At 61.6% G+C, this 11911-nt stretch overlaps 2 protein-coding genes across 2 annotated transcripts; both read right to left on the minus strand.

The window, feature by feature from the left end:
* Positions 1–279: 279 nt before the first annotated feature.
* SCARF1 (scavenger receptor class F member 1) lies at positions 280–6765 on the minus strand. Its single transcript, XM_030962611.1, has 11 exons — positions 6612–6765; positions 5879–5940; positions 5508–5609; positions 4871–5396; positions 4193–4411; positions 3981–4109; positions 3791–3894; positions 3486–3597; positions 3284–3408; positions 3016–3153; positions 280–2718 (listed from the first exon to the last, which is right to left on the minus strand). The coding sequence occupies exons 1-11, from the start codon at positions 6704–6706 to the stop codon at positions 1712–1714; spliced, it is 2619 nt and encodes an 872-aa protein (XP_030818471.1). The 5' UTR covers positions 6707–6765; the 3' UTR covers positions 280–1711.
* A 695-nt stretch (positions 6766–7460) lies between these two features.
* RILP (Rab interacting lysosomal protein) lies at positions 7461–11869 on the minus strand. The gene is made up of 8 exons (XM_030962731.1): positions 11633–11869; positions 10867–10990; positions 10327–10448; positions 9967–10158; positions 9406–9569; positions 9173–9295; positions 8727–8810; positions 7461–8451 (listed from the first exon to the last, which is right to left on the minus strand). The coding sequence occupies exons 1-8, from the start codon at positions 11867–11869 to the stop codon at positions 8295–8297; spliced, it is 1203 nt and encodes a 400-aa protein (XP_030818591.1). The 3' UTR covers positions 7461–8294.
* Between the last annotated feature and the right edge of the window lie 42 nt (positions 11870–11911).

Raw genomic sequence — 11911 nt, forward strand, 5'->3', positions numbered from 1 at the left:
TCCCAGCAGCAGCGTTTTCTCAAGCCAGGCACTGGTTTGAGGCTGTCAGGTTGTTGTCAGCTATTTACATGCTGCACCCAGAGTGAACTGGCTCATGTGATGTTCACTTCTGGCACAGCACCGCTCAGCTCACAGGCTCAAAATATCCATCCCATTAGGGAAAAAAATGGCTGCTTATAAATCAAATGTGGGACTGTCCCTGCTGCTGTCATAAAATGGTGTCAAAACAAAAGCAAGCCCATGCAGAACAGGCTGCTGCTCCAGTCCTGCCAGGATGAGCAGTTTTATTTGGATGACAGAATATTTGGTGTTATAATCACAGCAGCAGATGATTCCACTGCAGGAAAGGGTGCTTTGTGCTGGTTGCAAAACTGGAAGCTTCAGCCACGTCAGACTGTGGGGATTTGGTGCCTTGTGCTGTGGAGAAGCACCCATGGGAAGCAAAAGGGAAAAAGCAAAACCCACAGTGTTTTCTGAAACACCCCAAATCCTGAAGCCCAGCTGGGCAGTGCGAGACCAGAGGGATTCATATGGAGCTCTGCACATGATGTGTGAGGCGCAGGCTGCAGCAGAGGGGCTCTGGACACTCACAGCCCACTCACATTCCTCCTGCACTCCAGTCTTGGGCTCTGCGCAGGGCTCAGCTCAGTGAGTGAGAATTCAGAATTCAACAGAGACAGAAAATCTAAAAAAAATATTCCCAAACGGAAAGCCTGAGGCTGCTGACAGTTTCCACACTCTGGAGAATATTCCTGGTTATATCTTTGACTCAAAGGGCAGCTGGGAAACCCATCTCCTGAAGGGCATTTAATTTTCATTCCAAGGCTTTCACACCAAGTGAAATAACAGAAAAAAAATACGCAAAAACCTTCTACTACTTAGATACATCTAAAACCAGATCACTCTGCAAATCCTCTTTGGCATCGCAGCTGCCTTCATAGCGGGAATGAGGCGTGGGAGGTGGCAGGAGCTTAGGGCACCCGTGGAAATCCCATTTTCCAGGCAACTTCCATCCTTATCAGCACAGCACCAGGTGCACAGGTTGATGGTCACTGCCCAGCTGCCACGTTTGCACAGCTGCAGCTTGGAACTGTGTGGAGTTTAAAAGGCTGTCACTACCCCCTGTGTCCTGCCACGAGCTTTTCCACATGGAAGCAAAGGCAGCCAGGGCCTGCCACAGAAGCCAGAGCCACACAGATAAACCCCTGCAGACCCAGATACCCTTTGAGATAAGCAGCTAAAATTAATTTTCTCTGAAGCTGCTTGTGACAGCCCATCATCTCTTCTCAGCCCAGCTCCACAAAACTTCCCCTTCAGTAAGAAACACCTTTCCAGCAAGAGGCTCTGAGCTGCATCAGGGGAATTGGGGCAGGGAAAGGTGAAAACCGATGGGGTGAGACTGGATTTTGTGCACACATTTCCCAGCTGAGCACTCAGCAGCCCAGTGGTGACAGGGACTTCAGGGTGCCACCACAGCATCCAGAGCATCGCTGTCCCCCGGGGCTGTGCAGACACAAGTGGGGCTGGTAGGGCAGCGAGCAGCAGAAAACAGCCCTCGAGCGCCACAACCCCACAGGCTGTCCCCGCTGTGGCCTCAGCCAGGCTCCAGAGCAGAGGGGGTCGCCAGGAAGGCTCGATGTTTCTCCAGGTCACAGCTGGAGGAGCTGGAGGAGCCCGGCGCTCCCGCGGCCCCAGCCCGGGCGGTGCCGGCTCAGGGGGCCGGAGCGCTGCCCGGCAGCTCCTTGCCGGGGCCGGAGGGCGAATCAGCACCGCTGCTGGCCACGTTCTCGTATTTCGGCTCTTCCTCCGCGGCAGCCTGTCCCTTCCTTTCGAGGCTGCCAACTAACTCCGGGCTTTTCCCCTTCTCTGCGGCACCTGCGGTTTCGCTGGCCCCGTCCTGGGCACCGGTGTTTTTTGACGAGAGAGATGCGAGGAGGAGGGACAGTCTCTTGGCAGCGGGATGCTGCTGTTTGCCCGGGGCTGACTCGGTAGGAACCCCCGGCACACTCTCCCTCTGCTTGCAGCTGTTCTCCGAGTCCCTGCGCTGCGCCAGAGCCCGGCGAGGAGGTTTCTGGATGGCCTCCATGCTCCTCCTCACCTTGGGCTCCTCCTTCGCAGCCCACTTGCCCTTCTGCAAGCTGCCCAGACGCTTCAGCACAGCCTGGACCGGTCCCTCGCCAGTCCCCTCCGCCTTGGGGTCGTGCCCGGCTGTTCCCACCATCATGTAGATGGTGGTGACATTGGGCTCCTTCCCTTTCGCCTCCCAGCTGCCGCATCTCGCAGCCGCTTCCAGCGCCTCCACTCTCTGGGCCACATGCCTGGTGCTGGACACCACCCTGCGGCGTCCCCCCGGCGTGGCCCGAGGCGATGGCCGGTGGCTTTCGTCCCCCTTGCTGAGGGGCTCGGCGTTCTCGTAGCAATCGCTGCCCGGGCTCTCGCTGGGGGGCTCGGCCGCCGCATCCCCCGGCGGTGGGGTCAGCCTGGATGGGCCCCACGGAGCCTTGGGCTTCCGGCTGGGGCTGGGCGTCTCGGCAGCCCCGAATTTTGTCCCCTCGGCGAAGGACACAGAGGGTCGCTTGGCCTTGGCGATGCTGGAGGTGCGGGGGATGGCGAAGGGCTGCGAGACATCCTCGGAGTCGAAGGCGGACGGGTCCGGGAGCGCCTCGCCAGCGGGGGATGCTCCGTCCTGCAGCTCAGCCCCGCCCAGCAGCGGGATGCCTGTGGGACAAGGTGACACGTGTTATAGCTGCCACCCTGCCCGGGGACATAATCGGGGACACTGGGACAGGAGCTGATGCAATAGGATTGTCCCTGGGATCGTTTCCCAGGGAGGAGGTTGTGAAATGGGGTTGCCCCACTGGGCACGTCCCATCGCAGGCTGCCAAACACAGCCCTGCAGACAGGAAAACAAGGACAAGGAAATAAACAATGTCTGTGCCAAGCACAGCTCCCTGGGACGGCCAGGATTGACCCCAGAGGTGAGCAGAGAGGAGGAGGAGCAGCCATGGGCGTCACCTTCTCTGGGAGGGACGGAGTACTCGGGTCCCTCGTTGTCGGTGTCGAAGGAGGAGAAGGAGCTGTCGGAAACCCACGCAGACGATGGGGGCTCGATGAAGCTGGGGTTGTAGGGGATTTCCATGTCGTGGTGGGAAACTGGGGAAGAGAAGACACCCAGCTGAACTTGAGCACCCCAGGGTGCTCGGGGGAGAGGGATTTCAGGCTTCCCCCCAGACAGAGAGCGCAGCACTTCTGGAAGTGCTGTGGGCAGCTCTGCTTTGCTCACCTGTGACTTTGGGAAGTTTTGAGGTGCCCAGGTTAAAGCAGGGCATGAGAGCACTGAGGTTGGCCAGCACCCCCTGCACGTGGTGCTTCATCCTGGCCAGCACATCATCGTCTGGCACAGCCGCCCTGCAGAGCAGAGATGGACATCAAGGGACACGGGACATGGGTGTTTGTGTCAAAGGCTGAAAAATGTGAAAAAATACCTGTCTCTGGCATCTGCTGAGCCAGCACCACAGCAGCAGCAGGTGACACAGAGCAGCAGCAGCAGGAGAGGGACAAGGATGGCAGCTGCAAGGGCTCCATGGTCCTTCAAACCTGTGTGAGGAGATGGGCTGAGTCTGGCATGTCCTGTGGCTGTGATGCCTACAGAACAGCCCTGCAGGGAGAGAGCAGGAGCTGACAAGTCCCAGTGGGGCCAGGAGGCACCCCAGGATCATCCCAGCCCTCTAGCACCTTTCCCAGTGAGGATGTGACCATCCCTTGCCCAGAAATGTGAGGTTAATCTTACTCAGCACACAGTCACCCTGTACAGGGTCGCAGGTCCCTCGGGAGCACTGGCAGGGTGAGGAACAATTCACTCCAAAATAGCCCTCAGGACAGGTGTCATTGCAGCTGGAAGAGAGAGGAAAGGAGGGAAATGCCCCCAGAGAGACCGAGGCTCCAGCCCAGCCCCACTCCCAGAATTTTCCTGATGTTACCTGTCTCCCCAGTAGCCTGCCTGGCAGATGCAAACTCCTGTCACAGGGTCACAGCTCCCTGAAACACACTCAGGGCAGAGGAACTGGCAGCCATCACCAAAGGTGCCCACGGGGCAGGAGATGTTGCAGCTGCCAAAACAGAGCAAAGCATCAGTGACTGCACCCCAGAGCAGGGACACCCCCAGGGACCAGGGGCCTCGCTCTGGGCGTACCTGGGTCCTGTCCAGCCAGGGTCACAGCGCAGGCAGGACCCAGTCTGGGGGTCACAGGGCTCCCCGCGCTGGCAGCGGGGACACGGCTGGAGGCAGCCATCCCCATGGAATCCAGGAGCACAGGGATCCTTGCAGAGGGTCCCGTTCCAGCCGGGCTGGCAGGCCAGGCAGAAACCATCCACGGGTGAGCAGGGCTGGCTGCGCTTGCAGCTCCCACAGCTGTGTGGGCAGAGAGGCACTGAGGTCACAACGCCCAACCCTGCACTCCTAAAAAGCAGCTTTCACCGCACAAAAAGCAGCTTTCTCCCCACAAAAAGCATCTTTCTCCCCACAAAATCATTGAGCATGATTTTGGACCAAGGGGAAATACACAGTGGTGCCTAATGCTCTGTGGTGGCCAGAGGAGAGGAGGATTGCAGAATCACAGAATATTCTGAGTTGGGAGATGCTGCTTTTTCACCATGGGAAGTGAGATTAAGGACGATCAGATTTTAGGGTGACGCTTTCGCTGACATTAGCGAGGTGTTTCTTTCGGGGCAACGCTGATGCTGCATCCACCCTGGGATGCTCAAACCCAGGACAGGTCTCCCTGCCCAGCCAAAGGGACAGACACATGCACAGTGCCTTCCCCCACGATCTGTCTGCAGCCCGCTGGATCCCGCGGCTCCCCCATCTCACCTGTGCACGCACTGAGACCCGTATTTCCCTGCCGGACAGGGCTCCCGGCAGCTCCTGCCCTGGTAGCCGGGCTCGCAGGTGCAGTGGCCGGTGGCGGGACTGCAGGAGCCGTGCCCGCAGTCGCAGCGCCGCTGGCACGCCGGTCCCCAGTAGCCAGCCAGGCACTCGCACTTGCCCGTCTCCTGCGCGCAGGGCGACACGTTGCAGGAGCACTTGAAGCTGCACCTCCTGCCCCACCAGCCCGGCTGGCAGCGGCACAGCCCGCTCAGGGGGTCGCACTGCGAGGTGGAGGGGTTGCACTGGCATTGCTTCTTGCAGTTGGGCGCCCACCAGCCCGGCTCGCAGTGGCAGGCGCCGCTCAGGGGGTCGCAGCGGCCGTGGGGGCCGCACTGGCAGGGGAACTGGCAGAGCCCTCCCCAGTGGTTGGGGTCGCAGGTGCAGTGGCCGCTGGCGGGGTCGCAGCGCCCGTTGGGGTGGCACGGGCAGCTCCGCTTGCAGTCGTGGCCCCAGTACTGCTCGGGGCAGCCTGCCAGGGGAGAGGACACGGGCGGGATGCGGGAGAAGCCCGGCAGCCCCCCGAGTATCCAGCTGGATTTAAAGGGGGATGGCAGGGGCTGAGCGAGGGGAGGGCACTCACGGGAACTGCAGTCTGCTCCGAAGAAGCCGGGTTGGCAGCGGCACAGCCCGGGTTTCACGCACACCTCGCCCTCTCTGCAGGCGTCCTCCCCCTCGCACACGGCTGTCGTGGCAGGAAAGGCACTCAGCGCTCTCTGACCAGGGCTCACACCTCACCTGCCACCCACCCAGCTCCTGCAGGGACAGCTTTCCCAGGGAAAGCACCATCCCGCTTCCCGCTCCATCCCTCCGCCTCAGCCCCTGGGCGGCCCCCGGGCGGGACCCCACTGGCACCGCTTAAGGAGAACTGCAGGGCTTTCCCCAACACTCAGAGGATCCGCCCGGGTGAGCGTGGGGACCACGCTGTGGGATCCATCCCCATCCATCACTCACCAACCGTGCACGCCCTCCCCTCCTGCCTCCAGCCGGGACAGCACTCCGGGCCGGCCGGGAACCTGCGGGAGAGACCGGGGGTGTCAGCCAGGCCCGGGGGGCCAGGGCGGCTCCACGGCCCCGGCCAAGGCCAAGCGATCCTTGCCCCAGTGCTGAGAAGGCGGCGTGGCCCTCAGGGCAACGCTCCGGAAGGAAACCAGAAAAATAGAAGGAAATTTAGGAGGCTGCAGCCCGAGTGGGCGGCTGGGATGGGATGGGCTGGGCTGCCCGAAGGCTGGGAATGTCCCCACGGAGCCGTGCCGGTGTGCCATGCCCTGGGAGAGGCTCAAAGCTTCACCAGCAGTGCAGAAATGAGACACTGAAGGTCATGAAAGGCATCACCATTGATGGGAGACAACAGGAGTGGCAATAAATTCAGGGGACATCAGTCCCAAAGCTCTTTGGGGTTTGCTACAGTGACATTTCCCCACAATGAGTTTTGCCACGGGTCCCATATGGCCCCATTGCCCTGCATTCCGAGGTTGAATGAGAAATAAGCCCTGGAGAAGGGATCTGATGCCCAAATCAATGCCCAGACATGCCCCAGCCACACTCCCCAGCACCACCCCAGCCTGCACCCACCCCGTGCCAGGCTGCACATCTCTGTCCATGGGAGGAGGGATGGACAGCAACCCTCTGGGGCTGCTGAGAGTCCCCAGGAGATGGCACAGGTGGGGACCCCCGTGGCACTCACCTGCAGACGTTCCTGCCCTCAGGGTCGAGCTCCTGGGCAGAGCTCTGCACCCACAGCCACAGCTGGAGGCAGAGGATGGGCCGGGCGCTCTCCATCCCAGCAGGGCACCAGGGCCCCCGTCCTGGTGGCTCCCCAGCCCCACGCTGGTGTCCCTCTGTCCCGTCTGTCCCGTCCCACCCGCGGGGCGGCCTCTTCCTCCCTCCAGCCTTGGGTTTCTTCCTGAGGAAACGCGGGAGGAGGCGCCCGATCCAGACGGCAGGGGTGCGGCAGGGAGGGGGAGCAGGGAATGCTGCAGCCCGGGCTATTTCTGGCCCTGGCTGCCACCCTGCCACGGAAAGGGGCATCCAGGGGCTCCACACAGCCACACAGGGGCTGGTACCTGCCTGAACATCTCACCTGTGTCACCCCACTCCAGCTGTGCCATCCTCTATCACCCCCAAAACTGCTTTAGCCAGTGTCCCCCCAACCCAAACAAACATCCAGTGCCACCCCCTGCCTCAAACCCCATGAGCCACCCCATGGCACTGCCAGCCCCTGGCAGGGGCTCAGAGCAGGGGTCCCAATGTCCCCCACGGCAACACAGCCTGACCTATGCTGGCCTTTGAAGGGCTGCTGGCCACTGTCCCACCTCTCCACGTCCCCAGGAGCTTTGTGTCAGCAGATGCACAGGAAACACCTTTTTCCTACCCAAGGCCAGCTCAGCCGGGGGGGGCTCTGGGCTGGAAGCACCCCTTGGCCATTCAGGAATTAACTCCTCCATGCCCAGCACTGTGGGATCACCCCTCTGGAGCCCCCTCCCTATCACAGCTGACCCACCAGAAAGGAGCACAGCCATCAGGAGAAGGGTAAGGGAAAACTGGGAGCATCACCCAGCCCTCCCCAAGCAGAGAGCAGAGGCTGCAGGCAGAACCTCAGAGGAAAAACAAGACTGATTTATTTCCAAATTAAAGGTAGAAAGTACCTGATCTGAGGGGAGTGATGCCCCCATGAACACAAGGATTGTTCCAGTCTGCCAGGTCCCAGAGGTGCCAGGAAGAGGTGCCAGTACAAAACTGATTCACCTCAAGCCTGAGAAGTGCAGGAGTGGCCCTGGTGCTGCTGATCCTGGTGGCTCCCAGCCACAGGAGCACCTGGACACCCAGTGCAGTGGGCTCAGCCCCTCCCAGCCCTGTGGGGACCCCAGGACACCCCAGCTGGACCTTCACATTGCAGGGATTGGGGAGCTACAGACACAGAGGGGTGAGGTAAAACAAACCCACAGAGCAGGATGGGGCAATAGTGGGCTGTGAGCAGAGAGAGGGGTTTGCAGAGAGCCACCAGGGGCTGGGAAGATCCCTTTTGGGGTGTGGAGAAGGAAGAAGGTGCAGACTCCCACCATGCTGAGCTGCAAGCAGGGAGCAGTGGGGAGGGGGCACAGCTGTGAGGGCCCCTCTGTAGCTGTGGGCACAGTGAAAGGGTGGCTGGTGGGCAGAGATGCCCAGAGGTGCTGAGCTGCACCAGGCCAGGCTGGCAGCCCACATCCAGTGTCCCAGTGGGTTTGCAGGAACCTGCCCATGCTGTGGCTTTGCCACCACCATGGCACAGGGAAGTGCCAGGGCTGCTGTGCTGCTCTTGAATCCACTGGAAGAAGAGGATCCAGGAAGTTCTGCTGCGAGGACAGATCCTGCTCCCGGTCCCGTGGGGTCAGAGTGCTGCTGTGGCTCTGTCAGGGCAGCTGGACCCTGCCTTGCTCTCTCCCTCTGGCTCCAGCTGTGTGTCCAGTGAGTCAATGATTTCCCAGGTTCCAGAGCAGCTGGATGTGGGGGGGTCTTTGCTGCTGCCCTGATACCACAGCCCAAAACTGCAGAGAGGGGAGACAAGGGCTATGGGGGAGAAGAACCTCCCCAGAGAGGATGCAGAATCCCAACCTCCCTCTGCGGTGGTGTGGCACCCAGGACAAGGCAGAACCCCCTAAAACAGCACCCCCTGCTTAGACAGCATCCCTGCCAGCCCTGCACCAGCCTGCTGACTCTGTTGCCATCACATCCAAGCTCCACAGCTGCCAGGTCCCAGCCAAGCCCCAAACCTCTCCACTGGCAGAGCCTCCCGTCCCTACCAGCCCAGGAGCAAACTTACAAGCTCCTAATTTTGGATTCTGGAGGCTGAGCATCCACACAGTCTGTGCCATGACCTGGGAGCCAGGAGCCCTCCTCTTCATCACTGCACAAAGAAATGGGGGTAAACCTGCACTGAGCCACAGCAGCAAGTGCTGGAGCCACTCTGGAGTTTGTCCAGTGCTCCCAGTGCCACCACCTCGCCTCCCTTTTGTCACATGCACGCAGGGACAAGTGGCATTTGGCCAGGCCATGCCTGACTGGTGACAGGGACACACGAGCTGCAGCACAAAGCCCAGCCCCTGTGGCACATCAACTGCAGACATCAAACCTTTGATCTCCGGAGGGAGGAGGCAGCTCTGGGCTTGGGGAGGCTCCAATCCAGGGCATCCAGCACATGGAAATGCTGGAGCAGGGCAGCCAGCCCCCACCCTGCACGGGAGGATCCCAGCACCCAGCCAGACTCACCTGCTCGCCGACTCCTCCGTCGTTCCCAGCATTTTGGCTCTGATTTTTTTCCTCTGTTTTTTGATATTTGACTTCATTGCATCCAAGAAGAAGCTGGGAATTCTCTCCTCGTTCAGCAGCTCCCTGGTAAAAAGCAGCCAGCTGGTTAACCAAGAGCCTTGGGAAGATTCTGCCCTGACTGTGGTGGGAGCAGCCTCTGATGGGCCAGGGGTGGCTGCAGGGGCAGGATTCACCTCTGGTAATAGGCCAGCTCCTCCTGCACCAAGAACAGGTTGGTCTTGAGCTCATTCCTCTCTTGCAGGATCTGCTGCAGCTCTTCCTTGGAGAAGCAGCAGTGAGCAGGGCTCCTGCCCCCATCCTGGTGCTGCGGCTCCTCTGAGGGTGACAGGGCTCCCTCCTGCAGGGGATGGAAAGAGAGTCAGCAGGCAGGCAGAGACCTCCAAACCCCCACCCAAAGGCTGGGTGCACATGCAGGCAAAAATGGAAAAGTCTCAAGAATGTCCCCATCTCAGCCAGCTCATCCTCTGTGTCCCATCTACTTTTAAATCCTGTCACCTCATCTTGCTCCACCCATAACACTTCTACAGAGAAGGTGTTAGTGGCACTGCAGACACCACACCACAGTGTTCACTTTTCAGCTGTGGGGTTTCCTTGAATAGCCACGTCTGGGTGTGCCAAGAGCTTCACACAAGGCTGGGAACGTGGGGTCAGTGTTGGTGATGCCCAGCAGCAGCGAGGCCACAGCTTATACTCACAACATCAGGCTCTGGTGTGGGGTCACAGCTCAGACTCACCATGCCAGGCTCTGGCTGCCGGCTCTCCAGGGCTGTCCTGCTCCTCCTGCTCATCTCCCTCTGGCTCTGCAGCATGGCAGCCTCCAGGTCTGACTTCTGCTCCAGAGCACTCTTGAGCTGGGCCTGCACCACGGCCACCTTGTGCCGCAGCTCCTCGTTCATGGCCATGAAGCGCTGGAGCTGTTCCTGCAGCTGGAGGGCCCAGGGCAGCCAGAGGTGAGGCAGTGTCCCCACCCAGGGACACCAGTGCCACCTGCCCCAGCAGGCTCAGCAGCTGTGACAGCCCTGGGGGGGGGATGTGACATGAAAGCAGCTCCCCGGGCCCTGGCACACCACACCCCTGAGCTCCCCCGCCCTCACCGCCTCCGTGTCCCGGCTCTTGCAGACGATCTCGTGGGCCTGGGCACGGAGCTCATCCCTCTGCCTGTCCACCACCTCCTTCAGCCGCAGCATCACCTCCCGCTCCTTCCGTGCCGTGCTGTCTGAGACCACACACGGGACAGGAGTCAGAGTCCCCAGGGACTCCCCCAAGCCCACAATGCTACAAAGTTCCTCGGTGCTTCTGCAAACTCCGAGTTGTTGGTAATCTCACAGTGGAAAGAAGGGAACTGAGAGTTTTAGACCGTTCCTGGAACACCCTTGTGTTGCCACAGCAGCCCAAACCCTGTGCCTGCCTCCACCACCCTCCTGGGGGCTTTCGAGGTGCTCTGGAGGTTTGGGATCCCTGATTTGCAGAACAAGGTAATGCCTGTGCTCCCTGCCAGGACAGGTCTCCAAGGTGAGGGAAAGGAGAGCAGCATTCCAGGCTCCAGAAGAACAGGTTCAGCCCTGCACCCAGCCTGCCGCTCCACAGGGACACCCTGTGGCACGGGGGGACCCCAAACCCACGGGGACACCCACCTTCCTGGGACTGGTTCTCGGCAAGCTGCCCCAGGAGCTGGCGGTTCTGCTCCTCCAGGCAGGCCAGGCGGCCGTGCAGGGCTCGCTCCCGGCGCTCGGCCTCCCACAGCCTCTGCTCCGGCTCCTGGGGGACGGGGACACCGGGTCAGAGCCACCCCCGGCGGCAGCGACAGCCAGGACAGCCAGCGCTGACCAGTGAACGGTGACAGCCAGGTCAGAGCCGTCCCAGGGGATGGGGGACAGTGGGGACAGCGCCATCACCCCGGAAAGGGAGATAGCTGGGTCAGACCCATCCCAGAGGACGGGGACAGCGAGATCAGAGCCGTCCCAGGGATGGGGGACAGTGGGGTCAGCGCCACCATCCCGGAAAGGGGGACAGCTGAGTTAGAGCCAGCCCGGGGGAACAATTGGGCCAGACAGGTCAGAGCTATCCCAAGGGATGGGGGACAGCCGGGTCAGATCCATACCAGAGGACAGGGACAGCGAGATCAGAGCCGTCCCAGGGAATGGGGACAGCAGGGACAGCCATCCCCTGGGAGAACAGAACAGGCACATCACAGCCGTCCCAGGGGATGCAGGGCAGCGGGGCCAGAGCCATCCCCGGGAAAAGGGATCAGCGGGGTCGGAGCCGTCCCGCACAACGTGCGACACCCGTGTCAGCCCCATTCCCCGGGAAAAGCCACCAGCCGGCTCGGCGCCGTCCCCACGGCCACTCCAGCGGGGACACGTGTGGCTCGGCGCCACCGGCTCCCAGCTCCCCGCTCACCTCCGCCTCCTGCGGTGCGGGCGGCGCTGCCGGCGCCTCCCCCTCAGCGCCCGGCGGGGCCACCAGCGCCTCGAGCAGCTCCAGCAGCCGCACCACGGGCGGCACCAGCCCGGCCACGGCGTCGGGCCCGAAGCGGGCGGAGAGGCGGCGCAGCTCGGCGCCCAGCGCCCCGGCCATGCGGTAGACGTGCGGCGGGGCCAGCCGGGCCGGCGGCGTTCGCCACAGCGGCTCCGCCATCGCCCCGCGCCCGCGCGGCTCCGCCCGGCCCGGCCCGGCCCG

Source organism: Camarhynchus parvulus, chromosome 19, assembly GCF_901933205.1.
Source record: "Camarhynchus parvulus chromosome 19, STF_HiC, whole genome shotgun sequence".
Lineage (NCBI taxonomy): Eukaryota > Metazoa > Chordata > Aves > Passeriformes > Thraupidae > Camarhynchus > Camarhynchus parvulus.